Here is a 16,559-nt window from a genome sequence, read left to right on the forward strand (position 1 = left end):
AGCTACCATAATTTTGACTGGGTAGAAAACTTTAATTATGTCAGTTTATTTTATGTGTTTTTTGGGTTTTTTTGCTTTTTGGAGGGGGGGAGGTAGGGCAATTGGGGTTAAGTGACTTGCCCAAAGTTGTGACGGCTAGTTTTTGTGTGTGTTAAGTGCCTGAGGCCGGACTGGAACTCAATTCTTCCTGACTCCAGGGCCAGTGCTCTATTCACTGCACCACCTAGCCGCCCCAATTATGTCAGTTTCAAAAGAGGAAAGAGGCAGAGGGAGAGTCTAGAAGAAATAAAGAGGAGCAAAAAGTATTCCAAGTCCTATTTTCTCCCATCTCTCTCACTCTGGACCAAAGTAAGGGGTTAAGGTAGGAATAAGAGAAGACACAGGCTCCATTGGAGAAAATAGCCTTGGATCTGGTGTTATTATGTAGGAGAGGGCATTGTGAGATCTAATTCATGGGCAAAGAATAAAAAAGAAGTCCAGAGTAAAGGGGAGTTTGTTTGCTATGGAACAGGAATTCCAGAATACACAATGGCAGGAGTAGACCAGGTTAGGTTAGGACATGGATGAAGTTTGGTTGAAGAGGATGAGGTAAAAGAACATGAAGAGGGGACAGGGGACAGTGTTTTCCTAAATGAGAAACAGGAGAGGCCATGTTAGTAATAGTGGCTGTCATATGGGGAGTGAAGCTCACAGTCTCCAAGGGGTGTTGCACAGAGATCCGGGGCAGTCTGGGAGACTGGAAGAGTAGAGAGGCCAATTGTTAAGGGTTGGGGAAGGGTTTGGTGGGGTCTCAGGACTGGCAGAAGGTGCTTGTTAGTAGTCAAGCCTGGATCTTGGTTTGGCCCAAGCCTGCCAGGTGGTCTTGCTCTCCTTCTCAGTGACTGGTGGAGGGAAATGGAGCATGTCATTGGTGGGTAATAGGCCATGGTACCCTGCCAGGCAATCAGAATTACTTTCAATTTAATCCCATTTTCTCTTAGTAGTAGGCATTTATAACACTAGTCAGCATCTGGCATGGGACTAAATAACTTGTTAAATACTTCCCACTTCTAGATCCTATGATTTTATGAATCTTGCTTATATAAAATGTTCTTTATATATTGAAGGCAATAGTTCAGTCATAGAATCATAGACTGTTAAACCTTAAAGTGTTCTTAGTCTGATGCCCTTATTTTATAGATGAGAAAATTGAGGCTAAGAGAGTTGAAGTCATTTGTCTAAGCCAGTGGTCTCAAACTCAAAAAGAAACAGATCCCTGCTAGCCATATATTGACTTAGAAAAGCACAAAAATACAATCTGTATTGTATTTTTAAATTTTATTTTGTTAAACATTTCTGAATTACATTTTAATATGGTTCCCAAACTTGGAATTTTCAGACTGAGTTTGACACCCTGATCTAAGATGATACAAGTAGTAGAGCTAGTATTGGGTCTCCTGGCTTCTAGATCTGGACTCTTGGCACTACAAAATACTCTTACTGAGTACCTCTGTAGTTGCCTTTTCTTAAAGCCAAACAAGTCTAATTCCCTTTCATTTTTTTCTTACAGTACCTGTTTTCCATCCCTTTTATCACTTTTTTCCTGATCTTCATATCATTTTATAAATATGTTAACTAAAACTAGACACTACCACCACTTTTTCATAGTAGAACTTTAGGTAGTGCCTCTCTTGACTTAAAGAATCATTTTTCCAAAAGCCATCTTAGAATGAGGAGTTGAGCAAAAGTGGTCTCTGAGTAACTAAAATATATTCCGTAAAGTAACTTATACATTTTAATTATAGTATAGCTCTTCACTCAGATCCTGCTTGCTTTGATGTAATTCTAGCAGAACAGATTGCTTTCCAGCCCTTAGCAGATCAAAAGCATCAAATTAGAAAGTTAAGAGGAGAAAGGGATGGCTAAGGGTTGGGAATCCCCTTCTTTTGAGATGAGTTTTAGGTGCCCATACTTTTTGTATAACTTAGTCCTGTCAAAATTGTAAACAAAAGAGTTTGGCACACTGAGAGGAGTATGTAGTGACAGGTAGAGAAGGAGCAAGGATATAAAACAAAATCCCAAAACTATAAGAAGGCAGAGATAAGGAGAAAGTGCATTCTTAGCTTGTGGAACTCCCTGTACAGAACTGTGAAGATGGGGAATGGAATGTGGTATGTATTGGGCAACAGCTGGTTTGGATGGATTCCCAAAGTATATGAAGGAGAATAATGTGCAGTAAGCTTGGGCAGGAAGGTGTGAACCAGATTGTGAGGGGCTTTGAAAACCAAACAAAATAAGTTGTCTTGTGTCTGAGAAGTGAGAAGGAGCCAGTGAAGCTTCTTGAGCAGGGAAGTGACTTGTCAGATGCTGAATCATGAAGAAAAGTTTAAATAATGTGTTGCACACAAAAAGAAATAGAGAAATATAGAGTATTTAAGAAATATTCCCATAAAATGGTAATTTTAGAAATTACGATTGAGTAACTATTGATTACCTCTAAGATACATTTTACATTTATGTGGAAATACTACAGATAAATGCCAGATAAATGAGTCATTGATTTATTTAGCTAACTCACTCAGATCATATCTTTTCTCCCAAGATCCTTTTGTCCTCTACTGATGCCTAACTAGTATTTTCACATGCTTTATTTTCTTTATAGTCATAAGTCTACCACACTGTATTTCTCTGTTGTGTTTCTCACGAGTTTTGTGAGACCATTTCCCCAGTTTAGTAAAATCATTTAAAATTGGATCACTGTCTTCCAGAATTTTAGCACTCCTACCTAATTTGGTACTTGGATATGTGCTATTATCTGTGTGGGTACTCCCTCCACAGCTATTGATTGTCATCTATTCATGTCTTCTTTTTCAGTGTGATTCTTTTCCATATCTTTCCACAAATTCTCAATAAAGAATCAGTTCATAATTCTGGATAGACAGAAGCCTGTGTTGTGTTTTTAATATTTCATGGACATCAGTAGAACACTTGCATTACTTATCTCTTATTTATGTGTTGCTATGTAAGCTGACCACCTCCTTTCCCAGTTATATATGTAATAGCAGCTGTCTTTATATCACTTTTTGCACATGTCTTTGTTGGTGATATACTCTATACTCCTTATACCCAACATATGTCTTCCGCTTGATCTTTGACTCACCTTAAAATTTGACTCTCCTGAGATTTCACAATGATAGCATTTAATGTCATTGAGAGTAAATTGGTGTTAAATGAATGTATTTGATGACAGAGCTACTTGGGGTCATTGTTATTCAACTTTCCAGATGTGTTTTTTGCCTATTTGCTTCTTCCTTTTCATTTCTGGGCCTAGCTCAGTGACCAGCTGTGTCCATGTGTGTCTGTATCTGTGTCTGTGTGTATATACATAAGCATGTCTGTACATAGACATGTATTTGTGTGGTGTGTAATTACACACCATGCTAAAAAAAATAACTAACTATAATGCATAAACTGAAAATGTGCATTCTTCATCTGCTTGTTTTTTTCCTGTGTGGAATGCTAAGCTAATCTCATAAGGGGCCATGGATCTCATTCTGGAGGCTCTAAATAATGGTCCATAGCTTGATATAATTAACACAATCGTGAATGGGCCTCCATGTGGAACAGTGAATAGGGTGCTGGGCACAGAGTCAGAAAGACCTGAGTTCAAATGTGCTCTCATATACTCATTAGCTTTGTGATCTTGGGCAAATTGCATAACTCTGTTTGCTTCAGTTTCTTCATTTGTAAAATGATCTGGACAAGGAAATGGCAAACCTCTTCAGTATCTTTGCCAAGAAAATCCCAAATGGGGTTAGGAAGAGTCAGACACAACTGAACAACAAATACCATCTGTGAAAAGCAATATCTGGAGGATGCTGTTATACAGAGAGATGCTCTTGCATTTGGACTTTATGTAGGACATACTCCGTGACAGTAGTAACAGTATTCATTGGCGTAGGTGCTCATATGTTAAGCATTATTGGGTATTGATAAACAGAATCATTAATAAAGATTAGCTGTGTGTTCTCATTCATCAGGGAATCATGTATGATCTGTCATATGCAAAAGAGACATTCTTTTGTAAGAAAGCTTTCAGGCTGAATTTTATTTTACCAAGACAAATGCTTTTTGACAATCAAATCTTGTATTCTGTATATCTCTCAGTCATTTGAGAGACAGTGTTGATAGTGAAAAGAGTTCTGGCATTGGAATTAGAAGAAACCTGGCTTCAAATTTCACCTCCAACATTTAGTAGTGTGACCATGGATAAGTCCCTTAACCTCTCTGAGCCTGAAGTTCTAGAATTGAAGAAGGAATTGAAAAACAGAGTGATAGTAGAAATAATACTTGCTTTGGAGTCAGAAGAACTGGATTTGAATCCTAACTCTGCTTTTTACTACCTTTATGACATTGGGCAAGCCATTTAATCTCTCTGGTTCTCAGTTTCCTCCTCTGCAAAATGGCAAGGTCCTTTCCAGCTCTAAATCTGTTCTCCACTGATCTATTTCCCCTTTTTCAAAGTTAACAGCTGAAGATGTAATTGCAAAGACATACAGTATATTTATTTTTTCTTCTAATTTGACCATACCTCTAATCAGTTGATCTGATTGTATACATAGTTGATTCTTAAACGACCCTATTTTTCTTTTTTTTTTTTTTGGAGGAGTTAAGGCTAGGTTTTTGGGGTTAAGTGATGGCCCAAGGTCACACGGCTAGTAAGTGTCAAGTGTTTGAGGCTGGATTTGAACTCAGGTCTTCCTGACTCCAAGGCCGGCACTCTATTCACTAAGCCACCCTTAAATGACATTTACAGTGGTGGCCAGGCACTTTTAACTGGACAGTTATAAGATAGAAGTTCTAAGAAATAGTTGGTTTCATTTTTTTTTGGCAATATTTTTAAAGTGTCAAACATCTAGACCTAGAAGGAACCTCAGAGTGTCTAATCCAACCTCCTCTTTGTCAAGAGGAAATTGAAGCCCAAAGAGGTTAAAAGAATCACTCAAAATGCCATAGTTAATGTCAAAAGTTTGATTTGAACACAAATTCTCCGATTGCATAGTCAGTGTTCTTTCTGCCATCTCTGCTGCCTCCCTCCTTTAGCATTTATTCTAGCTTTCTTCATGAAGTAGACATTTGTGATACATGGTTCTGAGGTTTCTAATTAACATACAGACCTTAAGCCTCTTTTATTTCTTAATCAGAAACCATTTTTTCCAATATATTTTTCTCTTTTATTCTCTGCCCACGTTTACATTTAATTATATTAACTTGATTAGTAGGACCAGGTCACATTTTCTTTAGAATTCTCTCTTCCTCCACAATGAATGTTGACACAAGTTGCAAATGGTTTCATGGTTGGACCTTTTGCTAAACTCATTAGTTCCCTAGAGAAAAATGACAAGTATTCCATGAAATATTTTTTGTTGCCTTTAGGTATATGATGAAACTAATCCTATCAGTTCTTTTATTCATCCTCAGAAGAGAATCTGTAAACCATCTTTCCATATAGCTGCAACTTCTTTTGTCTTTCCACTTCATTTCTTATGATAATGTCAGTATGAATGTGGTTCAGTTCTTAGCTTGTTGATAATTTTTATATCCCTAACACCTAGCACAATGCCTAGCTCTAGGTTCTTAATAAATGCCCAGTGACTGATTGGTTAGATGAGGATCTCACGCTTAAAATACCAACAATTAATTTCATATTAGTAGAAGGTAAAAAAAAACAAACAGATCCTTGATCTCCTATTCACCTTTTCTTCTCTCTCTTTTATCTTTGCTGTAGAAACAGAAAGGGAAAGCACAAGACAGAACTATTTTGTATTGATAACTGCTTTATGCATTTCCATGGTCAAATAATTTATCAGCTTCTTGTCATCCTCCCAGTGAAAGGTCCTTTTATACTTAGCTGGGATGGTCCTCAGCACATGTAGTCCTTTTCTGGGACTGTAATTAGCTTAGCTTGATTGAACCTTCTGAAGCTTCTACTGATGACAGACCAGGGAAACTTCTGCAGTATAAGACATTAGCGTATGACTTGTGAAAACTGAAATTTTGATAGCTTACTCTTTGAACAGAAACAATAATGTGTTTGAAATCCCCTAACTCTTCTGTGTATGATTTTAAGTCTCTTTTGATTTCAGCTGTTCTCGGAGTTTAATTTATTAACTAGAACATATTTTTGGGGTTTTGGTTTTTTTTTGGAAGGGGAATGAATGCAGTTGGGGTTAAGTGACTTGCCCAAGGTCACACAGCTAGTAAGTGTTAAGTGCCTGAGGCTGGATTTGAACTTAGGTCCTCCTGACTTCAGGGCCAATGCTCTATTCACTGCACCACCTAGCTGCCCCCACCACTAGAACATATAAGAGTTAAGAGATTACAGAGCCCCCCCCCCTTTTTAGAGATGATTAATAGATGACATCTTCTGCTGTAGCAAGTCCTTTCAGACCTGAGAAATATAGATTTTCGTTTTTCATTTGCCTGTATGTATGAAGAAATGTGGTAAAATAGAGCCCTGGACTGGGAGGCAAGAGATCTGAGTTTTAATGTCTGCTTTGCCACTATATAATTGTGTGATGTTGGACCATTCACTTAATGTGAATGAGCTTCTTTAGTGTTCTTCCCTAGAAAATGAGAGATTTAGATTAGATGACTTAAGAAGTTCTTTCTAGCTCTTAATTATTTGATTGTTAATTATTTGATTGCAAAACTTCTGTTATTATCAAACATTCCATATCAATATTATTTTCTTTTTTTTTCCTAATTCTTTTTCCTACTTCTATTTCCTCCACTTTCCTCCTTAGCGGGTTCCTATGTAGCTCTCACTGTTCAGGGACGCCCACCTGGGTCGCCCCAGATTCCATTAGCTGATTCTGAAGTAGAGCCAACAGCCTTTGGACATATGTCTCCCATCATGACATCCCCCCATTCACCTGGAACATCTGGAAATACGGAAAGAATCACCAGCCCAGTGCTGATGGGGGTAAGAATTGGAAAAAGTCTTGGAAAGAGCCTAGTCATATAATATCTGATGTTTTATCTTAAAATTTCCAGGTTGAAGTAGAGAGCATATGGGTGTATTAAAATTTTGGATTTTAGAAAATTACCACATAATTTAATTTGTTTGATAGTTCAGGAAATGAGAAATCAGTGGGATAACAAATGATAGAAATGTACCAACCAAATTGAGTAAGGGAATCTTTTGCATTATTTGCCTAGACAGCTTCCTTTTTCCAGTCAGTGCTATTAATACCTAATATTTCTTTTTTTTTATTTGTTTACTTTTATTTTACAACATTCAGTTCCACAATTCCTTGAGTTCCAAATTTTCTCCCCTTTCCTCTTCTCTCCCTTCCCTTCCCCCCCAGTAGTTAATATTTCTAAGAACCAAAGACAGTATAAGATGTGGAAAGTCAGAAATACCTTTCTGATCATTCATCTTTGAAAAGTGACACAGGTGTGGTTCTGTGCAAATGTAAATCCCTAAAACAACCTAGAATAGAGGAATTTCTGTTATTATTGATAAATTGAACAGAGCCACAGAGTGGTCTGTCATTTAAAATTCGTATTTTTAGTTTGATTTTTTTCTTGTTTTGTTTCTTGTTTTTCAGGAAGAAAACAATGTGGTTCACAACCAGAAAGTAGAGATTCTGAGGAAGATGCTGCAGAAAGAGCAAGAACGGCTACAGGTATTAAATTAGAAATGGGAACAGGGAAGAGGTCAGGAAAGATTATAAACAGAGTTGAGAGCTGAAATGTCATAGTCACAGTGAGTAGGATGTTAATGTTAGCTAGTACACTCACAAGAGCAGTAAGTAGCCTTTGCTGTGCTGTTCTAGGCTTTGATGATCAACAAAATATTTTTTATAATTTGTCAGTTGTTGCAAGAAGATTACAGCCGCACACCTGCTCAGCGATTGCTTAAGGAGATCCAGGAGGCCAAGAAACACATCCCTCAGTTGCAGGAGCAGTTATCCAAAGCAACAGGCTCTGCTCAGGTAATACCACTATTTGAATGCTCTTCAACATTTCAGGTTTCCCTTCAAGAAATACTTAAAGGGAGCTGAGAAATGACTCAAAAGAAAGTCATGTATTCTTGTGAACTTATCTTCTTGCCCAAACCACTGTGTAGGAAATTACAGAAATGTTGATGAACTAGGTCTCTGAATTCTGAAGTGTTTGGGATTTCCCAATTGTGTTCATTTTTTTAAAAAATGCTTTATTAACCTTTGATTTACATCATTCATTTCAGCCAGATTTTGAGTTACAAATCTTCTCCCTGTTTTTCCTCTACCCACCGCCCCAAAATAGCAGTCCCACAGGATATCCCCTCCTCCAATCTGCTCTCTTCCATATCTTCTCCCATACCCCCTTCAACTTTTCCAGTAGGGCATGGTGGAACTCAATGCCCAAGTGCCTATATATCTTATTTCCCCATTACATGTAAAATAGTATTAATATAAATAATAGTATAAATTATATATATATATGTAATTTTTTTTTAAACCTTTGATTTTAAAACTTTGAATTCCAGATTCATTCCCTTCCTCCCTTATTACCCACCCTTACTGGGAAGATAAGCAGTTCGGTATAGGTTGTACATTTGTAGCTAATGCAAAACATTACCATAGTAGATATATTGTAAAAGACTGACTATATTTTCTTCCCTCCTATTCCACCTCTCACTTGTTTTATTCTCCACTTTGATCCTGTCCCTTTTCAAAAGTGGGTACTTCCATCATCCCCCCTCTCATCCCCTTCCCCCCTACTCTTCTGTAGGGTGAGATACCTTATTTAGTGTGTATGTCATTCCCTCCCCGAGCCAAATTCAAGGAGAATAAGATTGACCTATTTCCTTTTGCCTTCCTATTCTTCCCCTCCATTGTGACCATTTTCCCTTGCCTCTTCTTTTTTTTTTTTTAAGCAATCAGGGTTAAGTAACTTGCTCAAGGTTACACGGCCAGTTATTTCTGGGTGTGGTGCTGAGTATCTGAGCCCAGATTTGATCCAGGTCATCCCAACACTGGAGCTGGTGCTCTTACTCGCTGAGCCACCTGGCCGCCCCTAAGCAATTGGGGTTAAGTAACTTGCTCAAGGTTACACGGCCAGGTGTTTCTGGGTGGGTGCCAAGTGTCTGAGCCCAGGATTCGATCTCCAGGTGTTCTCAACACTGGAGCCGGTGCTCTTACTCGCTGTGCTACCTGGCCGCCCCTCCCTTGCCTCTTCTACATGAGATAGTTTACCCCATTCTGTCTCTCCTCATCTCCTCTCATTATATTCCTTTCTCACCTCTTAATTTCACCTTTTTAGTATCATCCCTTCCTATTAAATTGGTCCGGTGCCCTCTATCTATGTATATCTGTACACATATATACATACATTCACATATGTATTCAGATGCCCATATACTGTTTGATATAGACACACTCACACACACACACATATTCCCTTCAACTATTTTCATACTGAGAAAAGTTTCATCAGCTACAATTATCATTTTTCGATGTAGGAATGTTAATAGTTCAACTTTGATAAGTTCCTTATGATTTCTTTTCCCTGTTTAGCTTCTCATGCTTCTCTTGCTTCTTGTATCTGAATGTCAGATTTTATATTCAACTCTGTTTTTTTTTTTTTAAAGCAATCGGGGTTAAGTAACTTGCTCAAGGTTACACGGCCAGTTATTATTTCTGGGTGTGGTGCTGAGTATCTGAGCCCGGATTTTATCCAGGTCATCCCGGCACTGGAGCCAGTGCTCTTACTCGCTGAGCCACCTGGCCGCCCCTAAGCAATTAGGGTTAAGTAACTTGCTCAAGGTTACACGGCCAGGTGTTTCTGGGTGGGTGCTAAGTGTCTGAGCCCGGGATTCGATCTCCAGGTCTTCTCAACACTGGAGCCGGTGCTCTTACTCGCTGTGCTACCTGGCTGCCCAAAACTTTTTACTTTTTGGAGGGGGAAAGGTAGGGCAATTGGGGTTAAGTGACTTGCCCAAGGTCACAGGCTAGTTTTTGTGTTAAGTGTCTGAGGCTGGATTTGAACTCAGGTCCTCCTGACTCCAGGGCCAGCGCTCTATTCACTGTGCCACCTAGCTCTGGTTTTTTCATCAAGAATGCTTGAAAGTCCTCTATTCCACTGAATGACCATATTTTCCCCTGAAACATGATACTCAGTTTTGCTGGGTAGGTGATTCTTGGTTTTATTCCCAGCTCCTTTGACTTCTTGAGTATCATATTCCAGGCCCTTTGATCCCTCAGTATAGAAGCTGCCAGATCCTGTGTTATCCTGATTGTGTTTCCACAATATTCAAATTGTTTCTTCCTGGATGCTTGTCATATTCTCTTCTTGATCTGGGAATTTCAGAACCTGGCTATAATATTCCTAGGAGTTTTCTTTTGGGGATTTTTTTTCAGGAGGTGATCGGTAGATGCTTTCAACTTCTATTTTGCCCTCTGGTTCTAAAACATCAGGATAGTATTGCCCTTGATTTTTCCTTGATAATTTCTTGGAAGATGATTTCTAGGTTCTTTCTTTGATCATGGCTTTCAGGTAGTCCAGTAATTTTAAAATTATCTCTCCTGAATCTACTTTCCAGGTCAGTGGTTTTTCCCATGAGATATTTCACATTACCTTCTATTCTTTCATTTGTTTGGATCTGTTTAACAGCATCTTGATTTCTCATAAAGTCATTAGCTTCCATTTGCTTCAGTCTAATTTTGAAGGAATGATTCTCCTCAGGGAGCTTTTGAGATTCTTTTTCCATCTGGCAAATTCACCTTTTTAAGGCATTCTTCTCATTGCCTTTTTGAGCCTCTTTTGCCATTTGAGTTATTCTGTTTTTTAAAGTATTATTTTCCTCAGTCAGGCTGTTGACTCTCATTTCATAATTTTCTTTCATCGTTCTCATTTCTCTTCCCAATTTTTCCTCCACTTCCCTTATCTGCTTCTTAAGGTCCTCTATGGCCTGTAACCAACTCGTATTTTCCTTTGAAGCTTTTGGTGCAGGAGTTCTGATTTTACTGTCTTCCTCCTGTTCCATGCTTTGCTCCTTTTTGTCCCCAAAATCGCAGTCTAATATTGGATTCTTCTGTTTGCTTTTTTTCCTTTGCCTGGTCTTGAAACCACTCAGTTACTTGATCCCTGGGCTTTTTGCCACAGTGGGACTCTGCCACCAGACAGGGGAGCTTTGTACCAAACACTGGGGTTTTCTCAGCTGCTGAAGGTATTACTTGGGTGCCCTCTCTGAAGCCTACTGACAAACTGGTCATGCACCCCAGGATCTGCACTGTAGACTGCAATCCAGATCCAAGCAGGTTAAAGCAAGAGTGATTACTCCTTAGACTGGTTGCTTGGTCCCCCTACGCTCTACAGGCCAGGAGCTGAAGCTGCCATGTGGCTGCACTGCAGCCCTCAGCAGCTTCTTGCCCTGGGGGAAGAGGCCAACACACTCCCAACTACTGGATCCCGAAGTCCATGCTGCACTGATCTCTCACTTTGTCTTTGGCATGTATGTGTTGATAATTCTGGACCTCCGTAGCTGCTGGTGATCTGGAGTCCCTTCAGCCAGTGGTTGGTCAATCCCGCCCTGGGGCTAAAGCCTTCCACTCCCCTGGGGCTGGGGTCAGCTGCCAGAGCACTGTGCTGGCTGCTTGCTGCCGGCCTGCTGGGCTGTCCTCAGTGGGAGGTTAGCTTCTCTGTGTCATTTTGTGGGTTTTGTAGCTCCAAAGTTTGTTCAGAGTCCCCTTTCACATGAATTGGAGGCAGTGGGAGCCAGAGTTGCCATTTTGACTCTGCCCTTTCAATTGTGTGCATTTTTAAAGATAATAATTTTCAAAGAAGTTAACTGAGTTTTATCTTATTTGATATACTACTAAGGAGTATTTAGGTATGCCACTGTATGGTTCAGTATGTCACCTCAAAACAAGATAATTATATCTTGTGTTGTTTTTAAGTGGATATTTTTGGTAGATGTGATTGAGATGATGTCTTACTAGAAAACATGGCCAAGCATTTGTGGTGGCAAATATTTTTAAGCTGCTTCTATAGTATTCAAATCTAAACATTAATAATTATAGCTAATATTTATATAGCACTTATGGTGTACCAGGGATTTGATCTTCATAACAACTCTGAGAGATAGATGCTATTATTATCCCCATTTTAGAGGTGGGGAAACTTAGTTAGACAGGAGTTAAGTGACTTGCCCAAGGTCACATAGCTAAATCTTTGTCTGAGGCCAGTTTAAATTCAGTCCTTTCTGACTCAAAGCCTGGCACTCTCTCCACTGAACCACCTTGCTGCCTCTTCCCAGTCTTCCATCTTAAAACAAAAGGTTGTACAGAATATTTCCATGAGGTTGGGGGGAAATACTGTCCCTATACCCACATTGGTTTATTTGTGATGGTTGTCATTTTACTCAGTGGTGGCTTCCATTACACACCGAACATCTCTATGTAGGCATCTCTGTCAGAGAGATGAGATAGATCATTTACTCTAGCACCCTTATTTTACAGATAGATAAACTGAGACTTGAAGGAGGTGTTACTAACCCAAGGTCACATAGCTGGTTGATAAAGATTTAGGTCCTCTGATAGTGTGAATAGATCTATTTTCAGAGCTTCACCTTCTGGCATGTAATGTGACTCTTTACTTTTGGTTAGTACCTGTTACTTTTGGCTTATCTTTGTGCCTTTGTCTTCTCATTAATGACTTTTTAAACACATAAGTGCATACACATATACATACATATATTTTAAAATCTCTTCTAGGATGGAGCTGTAGTTGTATCCAGCAAGACTTCTGGTGACTCCCTTCTGCTCAGTGAAGTAGAAGCAGACAGTGGTGATGGGTTGGGCAAAATTGATTGTAGCAGTGGAGACAGTTCTCGACCCAATAGTGACATTGCAGACGTAAGTATTAAATATTTCAAACTTTAATTATTATTCTTCCCCACATCTGCCTTTTTATTTTGCTTTTAGAAATTCTTCTTTAGTTATTTGATTGGTAGTAGATCATAATAGATGCTTAGGATTTTAGATCTGAAAAGGCATTTAGATAACATCCTTGTCTTACAAGTGAAAAAAATGATACTCATAAAAGCCAAGTGACTTGCCCAAAATTATCAGAAAACTTTTAGTTTCAGAGACAGAGGATCTGGATTTCCCACTTACCTCTGAAAGTGAACTTCAGTAAGGCATTTTACCTTTATGGGCCTGGATCAATTCTTCATCTGTAAAATGTAAGCATTAAAACTATGTGACTGCTAAAATCCCTTCCATCTCTAAATCAGTAATTCTGTGACTCCAGGTTTCCTGACTCTGAGCTCAGTCTTTTTTTACACTCTTCTCTTATTATTTATGCAATTATTTCTTGCTTATCAACACCACCATTATCTTCAAACAGAGCAGTGTTATGAACAAAACTCTGAAGATCAATATTGTATTGTGACTTCCAGTTTGGGAGCTCATTTTTTCTTGTGTATACCCAACAACTAATGTTTCTTTCAATGGGATGGAATTTCCCAATAAGTATCTTGTTACTGAATAGAGAGGTCAGTAATGTCATTGCTTTCTTACTGAACCAGGAGGTCATTTGCTGATATCTTATAAAAGCATGTTAATATTTCCATTTGTGGTCAGTGACTCAGTCCTGAATCATAGTTTAGATTGCCACTGCTGAGAGGAAAAGTGCCAGTCTTACTAGATATACTTCATTTATTAGGTTGTGATTATCAATAGATGTTTCTTCATTAATCTCTTTGTTGTCAACCACACTTAAATATTTAACAGATTAACAAAAAGAAGCTGTAAATTTAATCTTAAATCTCTTCTCTCATTATATTAATAAGAAGATTCTGTTAAAGTTTTGTGACCTCATTAGGTTGGTCAAAACTGCATTCTCCTTAAGAAGAGCAGATGGAAGTAATAGACTACCCAGTCAGAAGAATAGAGATAAATTGCAAAAATACTGTAATGAATTATTCTGTATGATGAAATTATTTTCATGTCTGTGATAGTACATGCATTGTTGATCTACAACTATTAATTTATTTTAACAAACACTTTCTTCAGTGTTTGTCAAGTTACTGTATTTAGCATTCTGCCCCCTTTCTCACCCTAGTAATACATATATGTGTGTTTGTGTGTGTATGTGTATACACACATATATGTATATGTTTATATGTTTACCAATTTAGAACCAAAAGAAGCCTTAGAAGCCATCTAGTCCAACCCTCATATTTTACAAATGAGGAAAGTAGGCTAAAAGAGTAAATGACTTTCCTAGGGTGAGAGAGATAGTTAAGTATTAAAAGTAAAATTTGAATTTGGATCTTCTGGACTCCCAAGTACAGCATTCTACCTAATTCTTTGCAGTTTTTGAAGCATTTCATACTTATTAATTCATGTTCAAAGGGAAAGAAGAAGGATCTATGTTCTTTTGTTTGATTCACAATTAACTTTTTTTTTCTTCATCTTTTTCCTTGGGGAAGCTGGTGGCTCAGTGGATAGAACACTGAGCTGGGAATCAGGAAGACTCATCTTCCCAAATTCAAATATGCCCTCAGACATTTACTATTTGTGTGACCCTGGGCAAGTCACTTAACCCCATGTGCCTCTCTTTCCTCATCTGAAAAATGAGCTGGAGAAGGAAATGGCACTTCATTCCAGTATCTTTGCCAAGAAAACCCAAAATCGGTCATGAAGAGTAGGATAAGACTTGAAAAGACGCCACCATAACATTCTTCCTCTTGTCAGATAGACCAACCACTTAACTTCTTAATTTATCCACTTACCTTGAAACAGACAAAACATCAAAATACTCATAAAAGATCTCGGAAAAAATAGTGACTGAAATTGTGTGAATGACATCACCGTCTTTCCTCTTCTCTGTGTAGAACACCTTTCATATGTTAATTCATTTTGCCTTAAAGAATTATGATTTTTGAATTGTATATTATTTAAAACCATAAAGGACATTGGGGATCTTGTAGCATCATCATGTTATTTTATACATGAGGAAACTGGGACTTAAAGAGATGAAGTGACTTGTCCATAGTTATAGATCTATCTGGTGGAAAATGCTGGACTAAAACTGGACCTGCAAATTTTCCATCTAGTTCCGTCATTTTTCTGCACATTACTGTTATGGTATTGCCACACTCATAGTGACTCAGCTGTGAAAATGTGATTTATTTCATGGATTCATTAAAGTGCGATTTTACTAAGAGTAAAACATTTCTAATGATATTTGACCTATACTTCATTTTTATACTTCTTCACCCCAACAAGCAGTAGATTAGGATAAAACTAAGTATTGATAGATGGCCTTTAAAAAAATAGCTTTTAATAATTAATAGGCCTATAATATTAATCATCTTTAAAGAGACTCAGTATATCAATAAATAGTTTTCTTTCTTTTCAAACAACTTTTTCCCATCCCAAAATTCTGATTTAGATTAAGTGCTTTGGGCTAGAAGTCATTAAGTATAAACTTAGAGGTGTTTTAGGAGGCTTTATTAAGAATCATCCAAGACTTTAAATATTATGGAAATGAAATTTGAGCATTTCTTTTTGAAAGATGTTGATAAGACTCTTGAATAAGTAAACTTTAAACTTCAGTGAGACATTTAAATTTGACCAAGTAAAGAGATTAAGTTTATACTTTATTGTATGGAAGATGAATACTTCCTACATACTGAAATTTAATTGGTACTTTAGTTTGGAAAATGAAAGAACTGCAAAAGCTTTCATTGTTACTAAAAGTCTCCTGATGCTCTATCAGATTGTCTTCCTGGTACCACATCCTTTATATTTCTCATGTTCTACAACATTAGTCTTCCTCATGTCCATGTGTGTATTAGTTGTGTGTGTTGGTTGTTTCTGCACAAATTTTGCCATCTGTTTTTCTTTATAGTTATTCATTAATTTTTGAAGCAGGTAGAAGACTTGCTTTGGTTATGACTTGAGGGTTTTTTTCCCTGATTCCTTTTTGATAGGTTTACTGAAAATCAATGATTTAAAAAAATTTTTTTTGGTAGAGTCCCAGAGGTGGCTTGAAGGAAAGAATTTATCTAGAAGAAAGCCCAGAGAAGAGTGAGATGATACCAGATAATGTGAGTATGTAGTAGGCTGTATTATATAGTATGCTATATTAGTGCTTTCTGTTAATGTTTTCTATGCTTAAGTGGAATAAACTCTGAGATTTATGTATAATATACAAATGAATATTTTAAAATATTTTGTATATTTTTAAAGTTAGATTTGATTAGTTTTTTGAAATAAAGAGTTATAACCAAGAATAGTATATAAAAATGTTAACTAGCAATATGAGGATTATTCCTCTAATTAGTAGTAAAATCAAGGAAGTTATATAGCCAAAACTGCATACTAATTTCTATTCTTTCAACTGAATTTCTTTTGGAATGTTAGAGGCTAAAGTTTAAAACAGGTAGTCAAAATAGCAGCTGGGGTTAGTGCATACCATTATAGTATACATAGAGGAATAACAAATCACATCAGTTTTCCAGTTTATCTATAATGTAAATCCACTCCTGAAGCTTCAGTTATAATCTTTGTTCAGGTGAC

General features: G+C 37.6%; 1 protein-coding gene across 6 annotated transcripts in view; it reads left to right on the forward strand.

Moving 5' to 3' along the window:
• ARHGEF12 (Rho guanine nucleotide exchange factor 12) overlaps positions 1 to 16,559 on the forward strand; it is a 194,829-nt gene that overhangs the window by 127,082 nt on the left and 51,188 nt on the right. For all 6 annotated transcript variants that reach the window (XM_069070058.1, XM_069070059.1, XM_069070061.1 and 3 more), the window contains 5 exons: positions 6,786 to 6,964; positions 7,593 to 7,670; positions 7,860 to 7,979; positions 12,744 to 12,884; positions 16,013 to 16,087. In XM_069070058.1, the coding sequence (XP_068926159.1) occupies positions 6,786 to 6,964; positions 7,593 to 7,670; positions 7,860 to 7,979; positions 12,744 to 12,884; positions 16,013 to 16,087 (593 nt within the window). The remainder of the gene's footprint in view (positions 1 to 6,785; positions 6,965 to 7,592; positions 7,671 to 7,859; positions 7,980 to 12,743; positions 12,885 to 16,012; positions 16,088 to 16,559) is intronic.

This window comes from Petaurus breviceps, unplaced genomic scaffold, assembly GCF_028583685.1.
Source record: "Petaurus breviceps papuanus isolate PSGF00001 unplaced genomic scaffold, PetGlider_PUasm1.0 90804, whole genome shotgun sequence".
NCBI classification, from domain to species: Eukaryota; Metazoa; Chordata; class Mammalia; order Diprotodontia; family Petauridae; genus Petaurus; species Petaurus breviceps.